We start from the raw sequence: 14,917 nt of genomic DNA, 5'->3' as shown, positions 1-14,917 counted from the left end.
GCACCGCAGACTAGTTATTAGCTAATGCAGTCTCAGCATTTCCCCTGTGAATCCCTGACTCCCCTCTAAGGAAAACAGGACCCAACAAGGCACAAAGTAACTTGCTGAAAGGCAGGAGCTGGTGGAAAAACCTCACACAACCCCCAGCTCCCAGGCCTGGCCCTGCACCTGCCTCTCCCACAGCACCTTCGAGGACCCTCTGCATCACTGAGCTCTGCTGGGGTGGCTTTGGCAGAAGGAGAGATTTGCCATTAATGCTCCTCGAGATCCTTGATGGGAAAAGATTATCCAGGTCAAGTCCAAGCTTTGCTGCCCCTCGTGTGGCATCATCTGTACGTGTCACATGCAGACACGCACACGTGGGGGGAAGCTGCAGCTCCAGGACTCTCCTGGGTGCTGCAGTGATCCAAGAGATCCAGCATCACTCTGAGCTGTGCTGCTCAGCTCCAGAGCACGGTGATGCCAGGCAGGATTTGCCCACAGGGCTCCAGTGGAAGCAATTCCAGAGAGCAGGGCTGTCACTGCAGCCAAGTGCTCCCGAGCGGATCTGCACGTGAGATGGAGGAGCGAGGAGGGTTTGGCACAGGGGATAAAAATGATCCTGGCAGGACTAGGAATAGGTAAAAAAGTGGGATCAGGCGAGTCTGGAAAGCAATAGTTCAGAGGTGAGGATGGGGAAGGTGGCTATGGGCAGATGCAGGGTGGGACAGGCGGTGGGATGGGGACACTGTGCCCACCCAGGGCTCCGTGGCCGTGGGGGGGGATGAGTCCTCAGCTGCCCCAACCCCAGGCTACAGCTTCATTTGTGTTTGAATGGGAAATGTATGCAGGAGAAAAGCTCAGCTGGGAGATGTGGGGGGGAGAAGATAAGGGGCAGCTTCTAGGCTTTGAAATCCAGCCCCTAATGAGAGCTGGTTCCAGGCTGGGGGGAGATAACAAGAAGAAAAGGGGCAGCAGCAGGGAGCAGCCCTGCACCCCCAGGGGTGCCCGGGGTCCCCTGCTCATTGCCCACCACCTCAGGGCTTGTTAAGGGGTGACAGCTCACTGCTCCTGGCAGGAAAAGGGGGGGCAGGGGAGCTGGAGAGCCAAGCTGGCATGGCCAGAACTGCCAGTTTTGAAAACCTAGAAATCACACACATCCTCCTACACCTGGGGCTGCAGCAGTTCCTCGGGTAGAACGTTTCTGAACTTTGCAAAGCAGCTGGATTTCTTTCTTCTGCATTCCCAGTGTGAGGGTCACTCAAGGGCTTTGCCTCAAATTTAGGTACAGCACCAAGCATCTGGCATTTGTGAGACGGGGAGAAGAGATTCTCCCTCATCTCTGAAAGCAGGAGAGGGTGCAGAGAAGGGGCTGCAGGGCAGAGCAGCCCCCTGAAAAACCAGCGTGTCTGAAGACACAGGCTTAAAACTGCCCCAGTGCACCCAGGAAACCCAAGAGCAAAAACAGGCAGCAATTCCCATTCTCCCACCATCACCCATCTTCCTGGAAACATCCTAACGACCATCCAGCTCATTAATAGGCCCCGTCCTTGCAAGGCAGAGGTTGCTTTTTCTGTCTGCAAGATGCATTATCCTTTCAGGTAATGGGAGAGAGAGGGGCAGAGTGGGGAGGAGATGGGCTGCTCTAATGGACAGGGGAGGCAGCAGTCTGGCTGTAGCAATTAATAAGCTAAGTAATGAGCAAGATGCTTGCAGCAGGGGGGTGCTCTTCACTGCAGCTTGGCTCCTACAACCAGGAATGGACCAGTAAAAAGGAGCCCAAACCATACAAAAAACCTGTGTGAGGCTCAGACTAGAAAATACACCATAAAACACTGAGAGGAAGGTTCATAAAAGCAAGAGGGGGATACTTAAAGAGGGGATCTCTGAAGAGAGGGACTGGAGTCCTGCTCCAAGTGTAGCAGTTCAGGGAGTAGTTGCATGGGGTGGTTTGTTGGGTTTTTTTTGCAAAATACAGGAAACAATACCCATCCATACTGCTCTTTAATTATTTAAACATGCTTTTTATGTGTTGTTAGGCTGTAGTCACAGCTTTCCCTGGGGTGTGTCTACAAAATAATTAGGCTTGGAGAAATTAGATGAATTTTTCATGAATTTTGATGATCAGCCAAGTACATTTTCAGAGATGTTTTGTTTGTTTCTCCTCACCCTCTCCCGGTTTTTTAGCAAGAGAAGGAAATTGTAAAGTCTTTACCATACAATTGAAGTGTTCCAAATCTGATAGCTATAAGAAATTCAAGAATAGAAAAGAGCAATTGAGCAGCCTCTAAAAGAGAGGGCTCAGCAGTTCTGTTTCTACTGCTGGTCCTTTCTAAAATGAACAATAGGATCTTTCTCCTCTGATTCCTAATTATGGAGAGACAAAAGGTCCAAGACCTACACTTTTTGTGGTCCCTAATGAAGTTTTTTTGCCATACACACGGGGAGTACGGGATCCAGTTTTGATTTCTTTTTGTCTCATTCAGAGCATAAACGAGAGCCCTTTTCAGAAGTCCCCTCTTTTCCCAGATCACCTCTCCCTTTGTTTGGATCTGGCTTAGGAAAAGTCTTTCCTAAGGGAAAAGTCTCTGCACTTCACTTTGATTTCACCAAGCTTGTCCAGTTCTCACACACACAGAAACCAGCTGTGACCCTCTATATATGTAAGGTTACCCCTGAAAATAAAGACCTTTTTGTATTATTTTTTTTTTTTAGTGCCAGCAGCCCATGGCAAAGAGCATTTTACTGCAGTTTAAGGCATTTTTTTTTTGCTGTGAACCCACAAAAAAAGATCTACAAAATCTAGGTCACTGAGCTGAGCTGAAGCTTCCGAGAAAGGTCGAGCAGCGTCTCACGTGAGCCCTGTGCTGGTTTGGAAGAGAAACAGCCTCTTGGGACAAACACTGCTGGAATTGCCCTGGGTCCTAACGAGAAATGACATCCAGCTCAAGAGCAAGATGAAGATGTGTCCTGGATCCTTGATTTCTCCTGCTGGAGCCTAGAGCACAGTGAGGAAGCTGTGGATGCAGCTGAATTATCACTTCACCACCTGCTGCTCCACTTGCTGACACTTTGACACCTTCCAGCTCTGGTGTAGCTTTTCTCTTACTATTTCTCCTAGGAGAAGGTAGAAAATAAGAGGGCTAGGGGAACCAGTAAGCCCTGTTCTTGTAGAATTATCTTTGAAATGGCAAAGAATCAATCTAGCTTCCAGCGGTGTAAGAAATTAGGCCTGAAATGATGTGATGCTCAAAGGATAAAGAGATCAGATTGTGGTTTCAAAGCTCAGCCACTGCAAGTAGACAAGTACTTTAAGAAGGTGAACCTGAGCCACAAAGGAAACGCAGATTCTTGTGGATAAGCTAAACCTGGGCTTGAAGGATGAGCCAGAGCAGCAAAACAGTCCTCCCAGACACAGAGAACAGAGATCCTCTAAGTCAAAAGGTTACAACCCTTTTTCAGTTTCCCACCACCCAAAGGAGACCAATCTGTTACCCCCTTTTTTCTTGTTCTTTTTAGGAAGGAAAAATATACTAGGGCAACTATTTGGAAAGGAAAAAAACCCTACAACCTAATATTGGGAAGAGCAATCACTGCAACAAAGTAAGAGCAGAAACATCCGTAAGGTAGGAAAGCAAAACCCACAGGTGCAGAGAGCACCTGCATCCCTTGCATCCCTTGGGAAGAGCCTTCCCTAAGAAGCTGTTCCTCCTTGGGGAGCCCCAGGGCTGTGTCCAGCAAAGGCAAAGCACAACCTCTTACCGAGTCCTTGGTGCAGGGCAATCAGGGGCTGCTGCTCCAGAGCAGAAGCTTTTCTGCAGCACTGTTTGGGCTGGCTGTGCTCCCCAGCACTGCCACCAGCCCCCTGAGCTTGCTCACGGGCTGGTCCCCTGCCCAAATATTGTCTCAAAGAGGGGGAATTAAAAAAAAACAAAACACCCTGATGTCTGCAGCTTTTGCAAGAGGTGGGCATCCTCCTTTGGGCCACCAGTAGTTGTGCTTGTGCTTTGGACTTGGCAGGGTTGGCACTGGGCAGCTGAGGAGCTGGGTTTCCTTGAAAGCAGGTGGAGATGTTGCCCCCCCCCCTCCCCATCACAAGAAAAGGGTCCTCTCTGCTTCAACACTGCTGTAGAAATTTGCAATGGAGGGCAAAGGCAGCAATAGCTTCACATGCAGACATGCAGAGCTGGGCCACAACCATCCTCCTTAACCCTTTCAATGGGCACCTGGAAACAAAAGGATCCTCCCGTACAAAAGCCCCAGGAGCCACGGGGAGGTGGGGCTGGTGCTGCCCTTCTGCTGGGACACAGACCTGCCTGGCAAGGGGGTACTGCTGCTCCAGCAGCAACACTGGGTGTAACAAACACAGCTTACATTCCCCAGGGCAGTGCAGAGGCACCACGGAGCCAGGCAGGGCTGGTACACGGGCTGTACTTCGCAGGGCAGGGTTGATGAGACTTCAAAAGGGAGAAGGCTCTTTGTGCAGCCCAGGGATTAAAAAAACCTCTTGAATAAGGTGACTAGACTCCCATTTTTTGCTTGTACAGCCTGTGGCAGCTGCAGTGGTGGGTGGGTTTGGCCATCACGAGGCACCTGGGAGGCTGCTGAGCCCCACTCAGGGATCTTTTAATCTTTACAGCCCCCCTGGTGCAGCCTGTTCCATCCCTGCTGCCCGTGGGGCTTCGGTTTACCTGCCATGGTTTCCTGTGGCCAATTTCGAACCCACCCCCCAAGACCCTTCGCCTTCCCATTGAAAGGGTTAATGGAGCGCATGCTTCACTGCCAGCAGGGAGAGCAGCCGGGAGGGAGCCCTGCCCCATGGGAAGAGCCCTGCCCCATGGAGGGAGCCCTGCCCCATGGAGGGAGCCCTGCCCCATGGGAAGAGCCCTGCCCCATAGAAGGAGCCCTGCCCCATGGGAAGAGCCCTGCCCCATGGAGGGAGCCCTGCCCCATGGAGGGAGCCCTGCTCCATGGGAAGAGCCCTGCTCCATGGAAGGAGCCCTGCCCCATGGAAGGAGCCCTGCCCCATGGGAAGAGCCCTGCCCCATGGAGGGAGCCCTGCCCCATGGAGGGAGCCCTGCCCCATGGAGGGAGCCCTGCCCCATGGGAAGAGCCCTGCTCCATGGAAGGAGCCCTGCCCCATGGGAAGAGCCCTGCCCCATGGAGGGAGCCCTGCCCCATGGAGGGAGCCCTGCCCCATGGAAGGAGCCCTGCCCCATAGAAGGAGCCCTGCCCCATGCCTGTTACCTCCTCCGGCCGGTACGGTACCTGGGGTTGGTGTGGCTTCGGAGGCAGCGCCAAGGGTAGGGAGGGGAATACGAGGACAGCGGAGAAGGAAAGGGAAGAGAAAAAACAGAGGAACAGATAAAACAACCAGAACACACCAACAAGAGACTCGGGACCACTTGCACAGAGTCACCAGAGAGAGAGAGAGAAAGAGAGGGAGGAGTGAATGCAGGAGCGACAGCCCCTCACCCTGGCACAGGGCAGAGCACACAGCGATGTCCCCGGGGAGATGGGGACCCCACACGCCACCTCAGCAGAGGGGCCACAGGTGCCCATTAAGCAAAGTGCCTAAGCGGGTACTTATCCTGGTTTTGACACTGAATTTCACCTTCGTTTTTTTTTTTTCTAGTGTAATTAATTCCAAGCTCAGAGCTCGTCCTGCCTCGTGTGGGTTGGTGCAGAGCACCAGGGCAATGTGTTTTATCTCAACTTCTCAGGTGAATGAGCCTGGCAAGCAGAAAACAACCTCGGAGCACATTAATGGGTTGCATTTTCTTAATCTGCTTTGGTGTTTGGTTTGGGTTTTTTTTGCTTGTTTTTGTGGGGGTTTTCTTGTGTTTTTTTTTTTAATTCCACACCCATCTCTCATGTAGCTTCACAGCAGAGAGGGCATGTAGAGCTGCTCATGGGACTTCCATGCTTTCCCCTCTGGCCTGCTGTGCCTCAGGGGCTCATGGTGTGAGGTCAAGCTGCCTTATTTCTGCATCTGCAGGCTGGGACTTGACTCTTTAGTGTTTCTCACTGCCAAGGCTTTGTCCTGTTGCTAACTGGCAGCAGCTTGTCCCTTTGGCAGGGGCAGGTGGGGAGCACTTGGGTACCACCCCCCCCATCCACACCCCCCTGACCCCAGGGTGGGGGAACAAGGCCCCTTACCTTGTCACCCTGGCAATACCTGTACCTATTTCCTGGCACAAGCCAGCAATATACAGGTGGCTGTGGCTGGGACTCAGCTGTGCTCCAACAGTCACTGCTACAGGAACAAACCAGTAAAGCAAAGGTACATGAAGCAGCTACTGCCTCTCAGCACTGGCAGCTTCAATCCAGTCCCTGGGCTCTAACAGTTTGCTCAGCAAAGCTCCTTTTCCAAGCAATGTCATGTCCCCTCTCATGTTTGCCAGGATGTAATTTAGCTGATTTCCTTCCCCCTCCACAGCACGGGCAGCCTCATCTCCCATCCCATCAATTAGAGATGCTGCAGCCCACCTAAGAGGTGTCAGGAAGCATTTCATTTCCACTGGGTCATCAGAAGAAATTACTTTTCCTACTCGGAGCCATTAGTTGGGGAGGGGGAGATGGAGGAAAGGAGACAAAACCCCCATTAAATCAGAGCACTAACCAAATCATCAGTCTGTTAGCAAATGCTAAAGAAAGGAAAGAGCCACTTTTGTCTCCCCGAGTTCCCTCAGGGCTCCTGAACTTTCACTTAGTTTGATGAATGTCCCACAATGGGCGTTTTTCTCTCATTATGAGTCTGGGAGTTTGGGCTTTGCTTGGGAGGGTCAGGTCAGCTGCTGGTTTTGGGGTGACAGGGAAGGGCCACAGGAGCCCCTGCCTGGGGGGTCACTGCCCAGAGGGTGCAGCTGCTGCAGCCCCTTCGAGCCATGTAAAAATCACCCTCACCTGCCCCTTATTTTGCTTGTATAGAGACTGCAGAGGAGCAGAGAAGAGCTTCACCTTTTGCAAGAGGAGAGCAAGGTGGGTGGCCTGCTACTCCAGGGTCTCTTGAAGAACTCTAATAGCTTGGGGCTCAGCAAGATGCTTCCCTGGAGCACAGGACACACACACATCCATCCATCCATCCCTCCCTCATCTACCTACCTGCCTATCTCTGCAGTAGGCACTAGATGTGCACCAGCTACTATCTTGTACTGGTTGCTCTGTGGACCACCCGATTCCCTGAGCTCCAGGTTTTGGCTGATCCATGTAGCATCCCCCTCCTCCCCAAGCCCTGCAGCAAAGCCAGAAGCTGTTGCTGCTGCACATACCTTCATTCAGCAGGGCTGGGGATTCCTCCACTAAGGTTTCTCCTTCTCCCACCTGGGTCCGTGCGCGCAGGAAGAAGCGGTAGCGTGAGATGGGGTCTGTCCTCTGCAGGGTGAACCTTGTCTGGTTGGGAGAGAAGTTCTCTACCAGGGTTCGGCCCGTTTTGGTTCCGTTAACTGGGAAGGAAAGGCAGGTCGTGGTGGCTTCAGCCTTGGTTGAGAAAGATGGGTGCCACCTTGTCACCTCGCCCTGCAGCTGGGGTGGGCCCACGTGTGCTCAGAGCTGCTGCTGAACACACCTCATCTGGGGCAGCTGGTGACCTGCTGTCTGGGGGACACACCAGCAGGGACATCTGGGGTTGCAGAGGTGGCCCAGGAAGGGCACAGCACAAGTGCCAGGGGCTTAGAGAAGGCTGTGGTGCTGGGCTCTGCGCTCTGCCTCTTTTACACAGCCAGGAGCTTGTGTTGGAGTGAGGGTGTAAACTACTCAGCCTGTGCTTAATGAGCTTCCTACACCAGTAAAGGGCTTCCTAAGTCAGGGATCAGACTCGTTGCCCTTCAATGGTCGAGTCTGGGGAACTGCTGAGCACCCACAACCCCCCTGGTTAACTGCACCAGCCCAGCACTGCTCCATCACTCCTCTCCAACACCACCCTGTGATGGAAGCCCCCACTTCCTAATGGAGACCTTTCTGTCCCAGGTGAGGAGGTAATTAGCAGCAAGTGAAATATTTAATGACTTAATTATTGTCTCTAAGAAGATAACATGTGGCACGTACAGGCTTGATATCTAAGGTTGTATCCTGTGAGGACTCCGTTGGGATGCTCTGGGTGATCCCACTCCAGATTGATGGTTTCCAGGTTTGGCTGTCGGATTCTTAAATACCTGGGGGAGCTGGGCACTTGGGAGGAGGACGGGACCAGGAGGGAGAGGGAAAGAAGAGAAAACATCCAAGATAACATACCTCACAACAGTGCATGCATGGCAGGGTGACTGGTACACGCACGGCACTCAGAAATGCACACACAGATAAACCACACCTGCCCCCCCAAGGTCAGAACCGAGAAGCTGTGGCAGAAACCAAGCACCAGCCCAGGCTGCAGCAGAGGGTGTGCAGGGAGCAGCCAGCAGAGCAGCTCTGCATGCAACCCCAGCCCCCAGCTCCTCCTGCCCTCCAGCACCCACAAATGATGCTACAGCCACAACACGGAGCTGGGACACAGCTCAGGTCCCACTTCTGTGTGTTCCACACATACTCTGCTGGTCTTGTTTGCAGCCCTCACCCAGCCCAGCATTTACTTCTCATCTGTTTATCTGGTGGAACAGTGAGAAATCCTGCAGCAGCTTCTCTTATTGCAAAGCATCTTTGTGTTATTTCATGTCTAGGGACCTGCAACGTGTCCAGTGCTCCTTACCCTGAGGAACAGCTGCTTTTATGACTGCTTATTCAAAGCTAGTAAAGGAAGGAAAGCATTTTACATTCTTGACTTAAATTATTCTCCTGGCTTACTAATAATTGCAGTGTCTTGACTAGGGAGAGAACTTCACTCTCTGAGCTGAGAGATTAGTGATTTGTTGTTGTTGTTGTTGTTTTTTAACCAGAAGTTTTGCAGAATGTCATTAACTCTCCTAAATGTCAGTATCTAGTCAATCAAATCACTTAGTGGTACAGGAAAAAAACAAATCAGCAGTTTACTTATGCCAAGAGTATAATCTTCTATCATTCTTTCAATCAATGCCACTCAGGTATGCAATTGAGCTACCCCAAATGTATATAGTTACCCCAAATCCATACAGATACCCCAAATCCATGGAGCTGCCCCAGCTGCTCCATGTCTCCAGCACACATGTAAGCAGTTAAATCAAAATGCTCCTGACTGCAAATCCTCCCTACTGGAACTGAGCCCTTTCCTTTTAAACATGCTTAATTATGGCTGCTCTGCTGAAAATCCTTGGAAGCTGGTGTCAGCATCCAGGAAAATGTTCAGGAAGAGAGAGGGCTGAGAGATGCTGTCCTTGTACAGCAGGAGTAGGATGAAGAGGAAGACCCCATAATATTCTGGGGTAGTTGAGAAAGGATTTGTTTCCAGCCTCACTGCTTTCTCCTCTTGCATTTTTGGAACATTCTGAACCAGAACCTTCTGTGCTACAGGAAGAGTCATTACCAGCCACTGAAAGTGCAGCTCCAACAAAAAGTTATTGGCGTGTCTATAAATAGCTCCCGTGGCAGCAAGAAAATTAAAATCTCAAGTTCATCCTTGACACAAGCTCTTTAAACAGAAGAACGAGGTGCTCTTGCCTGAAAAGCCTGCCAGGGGTATTAGGGACATCCTTTCAGAACAAAAGGACTTGGGTCTTGCAAGGATTTGCTGCCTTTCACTGAGCAGGACGGGCACGTTCGCTCGCAGTTCCCCGAGCGCTGCAGGTCAGGCAGCAGGTCAAGGGCAGGTCCTGTGCCCCTGAAGAGGCTTTACAACCATTTCTCATCTTCAGCCTCAAGAGCTACTTGGTGATGTGTTCAAAGCACCTGAAGGGGATTTTTTTTTTTAGATTGAGGAGACAGGAGTTGGCTGCAGAGATGTCACCTGCCCTGTGGTGACCAAGACAGGGATGCTGCCCAGAAGATGCTGCCCAGGCTCAGCTGAGAACTGCCCCTTAACGCAGGTCTTGCTCTGCTCCTCAGAGCTGAACCACCCCAGTCTCTTATCAGCACAAGGGATGGATCCTGGCACGTACCTCCTTCTGGGGTGGGGAACTCCTTCACTTCACTGCGTGGCCCATCTCCTCTCCCGTTGGTTACAACCATTTCAAGCTTGTAGTTGCTGTAAGGAAACAGCCGGGACACTATGCCCCGGTTTCGGTCTCCAGGAAAACTCACATACTGCCGTTTTTTGGAGACCCACAGGTTCTTCAGCAAACTACTGTCTCTCCAGAAATAGGCCTTCAAGAAACATGCATGGCAAGTGAAGCTTATCCTGTTTAAGTGCAGTTGGTTTTTCATTAACAAAGCATAGCACAACGTTGCCCTTCCAAGAGCAGCTCTCGCCGCAGACGCTTTTTAGAGCCATTAATGAAGCTCCACGTTTCCCACCCACCCAGGTGAGACAGGTCAGTTGTGTTACCTGAGGAAGAGGCTGAGCATGGGGTTAAGTGCTTACTGAAGGTCACGGAGCAAAACCAGCTAAGCTCAGACTACAAAGAGCTGGTTTTGGCATCAAGTGACTCTCCCTTTCTACCCAGATTAGTACTGTCATCATGGACAAGGGAAGTGGGACACGTCCAGGCACAAAGGAAAGTCTGAGTTTGGAAAGTGTCCCATTCAAAGCCCCGACTGTAAATCTTATTTCATGCAGAAATAAGATTCATTCAGACCAGAATGATGGAGCAGACACAGAAAAAAAATATCAAACTTCATGCTCCAGGGGTTGCTGGATTTGAAAATCTGCAACTGTTTGCAGGACACACTTTTGGTAACACCTTAAACTCTGACAGAAGGGGCTTTGTCCAGACTTTGTCTTGTTTTGAACAGGGTCTGTCCTCTGCATTTTACCTAAGCAGTAAGTATTCAACATTAAAAAGGAAATAAAGCCCCAAACACAAGAGGATCCATGCTGTTTTTAGTTGCCAGTTAGTGCAAACCACTGGGTTTAGGCTTTGCAGGTGTTGGTGTTCATTAAAAGATGAGGTAGGTACTTTGGGGATGACACAAAAACCTGTTTGTGTCTATCTCAGATCATTCCCCCCAGAGCCAGCCCAATGTTCTGGGCAGCTCTAGAGCCAGGAGACACCTCTCTGCACGGGCAGCAGCACCTCGAGTCCCTCTCTGGGTGCACAAGGGCAGCTCTGTCTGAGCACCCCAGATCCTGCAGCCAGGCACGGGAAGGGCCAACCCAGCACCCAGCCCTGTGGGAACATCAGGAGATGTCCCCAGCCCCATCTGGGCACCCCAAAGAGCAAACCAAGGCCCTTGGTCTCTGGTGCTGCTCCCAAGCTGAGCTCTCAGCCCTCGTGGTCTGCACCCAGCCATGGGACAAGGGTCCCAACGGCCAGAGGTGACTTTTCTGTCATCCCCATCGCAGGCAGCTCCATCCCTGGGGCTGCCTGGGATCGTGAGGAAATTAGCTGGATTAATAGTCAGTTCAGAAGAGATGTGGCTTTGCTCACTCTGTACTCCTTGAGCTGTCCCTGGATGGTGTCCAGGTGCACTCGGGTCCAGGTCAGAGCAATGGCAGTGCTGTTTAAAACTCTGATCCTAACATCCGTGGGTGCAGCCTTGGGATCTGAGCATTTGAGGACAAAGCAGAGTGTGCATTAGGGACCCAATGGTACCCAGGGGGTCAGTCAGACAGACGGACGGACAGAGAGCCCCTCCTGCCCCCCTCACCCTCACCATGGTTCTCCCATCACAGCTTTGGGGGCTGCTGGGGAAGCAGCTGCACCCCTGCCAGCCCTATCTGCTGGCAGCACTTCCATGGGGATGATCCTCTCCTTTTCTCCCTCCTTAAATTCAGTTTCTGGGAATTCCCAAGCTTGGTAACAAAACAGGAGCAACAGCCAACTCTGGGTGCTCTTGTTGGGGGTGAGGGGAACCCAAACACATAGCAAATCATCACTTACCTCTGTCCCCCTCTCTTGCATGTTTTAAAAGCTTGTTTTCCAAGCATTACTTCCACAGGAAAGGGGGGGGAAATTCCCATCTTTCCCTCAGCCAGCACAGGAATATTAACAACCCAGTGAAGAGCAGAACTCCCTGCACGATGCTGCAAGAGCTGATGTCAGCAGTGAGGAAGGGGTCTGGCTCCCTCCATCTCCAGGAGCAGGGTGGCACATCCAGCCCCTCCTGCTGCACCTGCCTGGGTAGACCCAGGATTTACAAAACCACGTGTTCTTTCCACATCCCATAATCTCAACTTGGCCAGAACCTGCTGTTGGGTTTTTTTGCCTCCTATTTAAAGGTCACCTGCTGGTATGGAGAAATCTGCAGGTATTTGTGAAGTAATTCAGACAGGACAGGGCAGGGACTAGTTTGGTTGGTTGGTTTTGGGTTATTTTTACCTTGTGCCACCCCTTGGGACACAGGCAGGGACACTTTTGTGCCTGGGGTGTGATATGGGGACATTGGTTTCCCTCCATGTGAAGCCCACATCTGCAGGCCTGGTCACATCCTCCCACACCTCAAAATTATGGCACAAATTTTTAAACTAAAACTGGAAAAGAGCACCTGGTGGTGCAGAGCCAAGTAGTGCAGAGATGATGGTGCAGGTGGGTCCTTTTCCACTAACAGCCTGGTCCAGATTTGCTTCCCAGGCTCAGCTCTTTCCCTCACTCCCACCTTTTCTCCCCATCTTCCTTCCCTGGGAGAAGACACCCAGCTGGAGGACATTGTGTGTTCTATCTCAGCACCAAGATTGCAGGTTTTCCTGAAATTACTGTGGCCTGTTTGTGTCCCCTTGTCTTCAAGCCTGGAGCCATGGCTGGGTGCCTGGTCACCCACCTCTCTGCTCAGTAATCCCAAGGTAGCACAGCCAGGTTCCTCCACTGATGCTGCAACCTGAGGAACTCCTCTAGATTTCTTTCAAAATAAAGCTGTTGGCAGCAAAGCACATTGTCCCAACAGGGGAGGATAATTGCAGTTCAGAGGCTTGATGCTACAGGAGCAGAGGGTGATACCAGTAGCCCAGAAAGAAGGTGAAAAGAGAGTTAAACAAGTTCTGCATGACCAGGAGGAGGGTTTTAAAGAGAAGCCCAGCCAATGGTGTGTTGCAAACAGGGACCCAAATTGGAGCCTTATCAGAGAGGCACAAGAATCCAGTCCAGGATGAACCGAGGCCCTTTTAGCCATTTGTAGCACCTCTCACCTGAGATGAGCTTGGTGATCTGAAGATGTCAGGGACAGAAATAATTTCATGTGGTTTACTGGGCTAGAGCCAGAGATCATCTTAAATGAAATCTTAGTGTCTTGCACACCCAGTGTTCCCTGGCTCTTACAGAAGTGAAGTGACTTGGGCCATGCAGAGCCCAGAGCAGAATCTCAAGGTCAAGCCTCTTTCTTCCAGTGCCTGGAACTGGATTTTTGTGCCAAATCAAGCAGTGCTATGAACACGCCTAAGCACAGGTACCTGCTCATAGCACTGCTTGATTTGGGTGGGATCCTGCCCTTCTGAGACACAATCTCTGGCTGAGCAAATACTCACAATCTTCCCCTGAGTAGCCGATGTAGGTTTCGGGCTCTGGTGCTCTCCCAAAGTCGTTCTCTGCCTGCACTTTGATCTCGTAGGGGACGTAGATGGGGGTGTTCCACACCACGTGCCTTGGGGCCTTCACTGTCTCATTGTACCAGCTCCCACGGGGGTCCCTTCGCCTCCACCTCACGATGTACCTGAGGTTGGGCCCATAAGCTTGAGTTGCATTCAGAGGCTTCAAAAAAAACAGGAAAAAAAAAAAATAATGAAGTGAGAAGGAGAAAGAGCAGCTGTGTTTTCTCTGCCATGGAGCTCCAAAAAGTTCTGCTCAGCAGCTGGTATTTCTTTCATGTTCCATCAGCAAATCTCAAAGGAGGTCAATCCTGTTGTTCCCAGAGGGAGACATACCCAGTCCTTGCCCTCCAGACCCAAGGCAGGACCAAGAACCATATCCTCATATTCCTGTCCACACTCCCACTGCAATTTCTAGCCTCCCTGCAGATCTTGGCTTATTTGTGGATGACACCTGCTGGTCCATCAGATAAAGCAAGAGCTGGTCCCTGAGCCCTATGTACTGCTCAAGGAGTCAGACTGAGCACCCTCCCAAGCCTGTGCCTGTGACCCAGCACCTGCATTTCACTTACATAGCTGCAAATTACTGGGTTTTATCACAAACCTTCTTCATAGAATCCCGGGTTGGTTTGGGTTGGAAGGGACCTTAAAGATTATCTGGCTCCAACCCCCCTGCATGGGCAGGGACACCTCCCACCAGCCCAGGCTGCTCCAAGCCCCATCCAACCTGCCCTTCAACACTGCCAGGGATGGGGCAGCCACAGCTTCCCTGGGCAACCCGGGCTCTTCTAGGCACTAACAGGGGCCTCTCCTGGAGATGCATCTTCTGCTTTTTATTTCCTTTATGATCATTAAGTTTATTCTATCACACATTGTTAGAGACTCTGACTTCTCTATACCTGAACATCTATGACCATAAGCTGCTGAGTGGCCCCCAAGCATCCCAGAACTCACCGTCCAGGTTATCTCCATGTTGTTCTTTTGAGTCCCTGCACCTTGAACTCCTGTCGGGTTTATTTCAGGACCTGAAATTCATGTTGCAAAACAACAACAACAAAAAGCAGTTTATAATGCTGAGAAATGCCTGTGTGAATGGTTAAAAACCCTTGACTGTGCAAGCCAAAAATACTTCCAAGGCAGAAGTTAATGGCCTGATTTTTCCAGAAGTTCCCATTCAGGTTAATGGAACGTAAGGCTCTCAGCACTCTTGAAAACCAGGCCATTTATTTAGGAGCCTCTTTCTTTTTTTCTCCCCCAAATGTCCTAAATCTTTGCCAGGCAGCCTTTGTGCAGCAACCCCAGGAGCCAAGTCCGACACTTCTGAGACCTGAAACAGGAAGAGCAATGTCGAAAGCCAACACTAGATGCCAGCAGATATTGCAGAGATCTCTCCGCAATGGTTCAATTAAGAAATGC

At 51.1% G+C, this 14,917-nt stretch overlaps 1 protein-coding gene across 26 annotated transcripts in view; it reads right to left on the bottom strand.

Moving 5' to 3' along the window:
* Window positions 1-14,917, bottom strand: part of NFASC (neurofascin) — a 91,567-nt gene that overhangs the window by 22,502 nt on the left and 54,148 nt on the right. For 15 of the 26 annotated variants that reach the window (XM_051638752.1, XM_051638758.1, XM_051638759.1 and 12 more), the window contains 7 exons: window positions 14,456-14,526; window positions 13,442-13,664; window positions 11,412-11,527; window positions 9,984-10,188; window positions 8,026-8,148; window positions 7,251-7,424; window positions 5,248-5,262 (listed from right to left, as the gene is read on the bottom strand). In XM_051638752.1, the coding sequence (XP_051494712.1) occupies window positions 5,248-5,262; window positions 7,251-7,424; window positions 8,026-8,148; window positions 9,984-10,188; window positions 11,412-11,527; window positions 13,442-13,664; window positions 14,456-14,526 (927 nt within the window). The remainder of the gene's footprint in view (window positions 1-5,247; window positions 5,263-7,250; window positions 7,425-8,025; window positions 8,149-9,983; window positions 10,189-11,411; window positions 11,528-13,441; window positions 13,665-14,455; window positions 14,527-14,917) is intronic. The other 11 variants (XM_051638763.1, XM_051638764.1, XM_051638765.1 and 8 more) reach the window with 3 other exon arrangements.

The sequence above is a fragment of the Apus apus genome, chromosome 23, assembly GCF_020740795.1.
Source record: "Apus apus isolate bApuApu2 chromosome 23, bApuApu2.pri.cur, whole genome shotgun sequence".
NCBI classification, from domain to species: domain Eukaryota; kingdom Metazoa; phylum Chordata; class Aves; order Apodiformes; family Apodidae; genus Apus; species Apus apus.
This window is presented reverse-complemented; position numbering and strand designations above follow the sequence as displayed.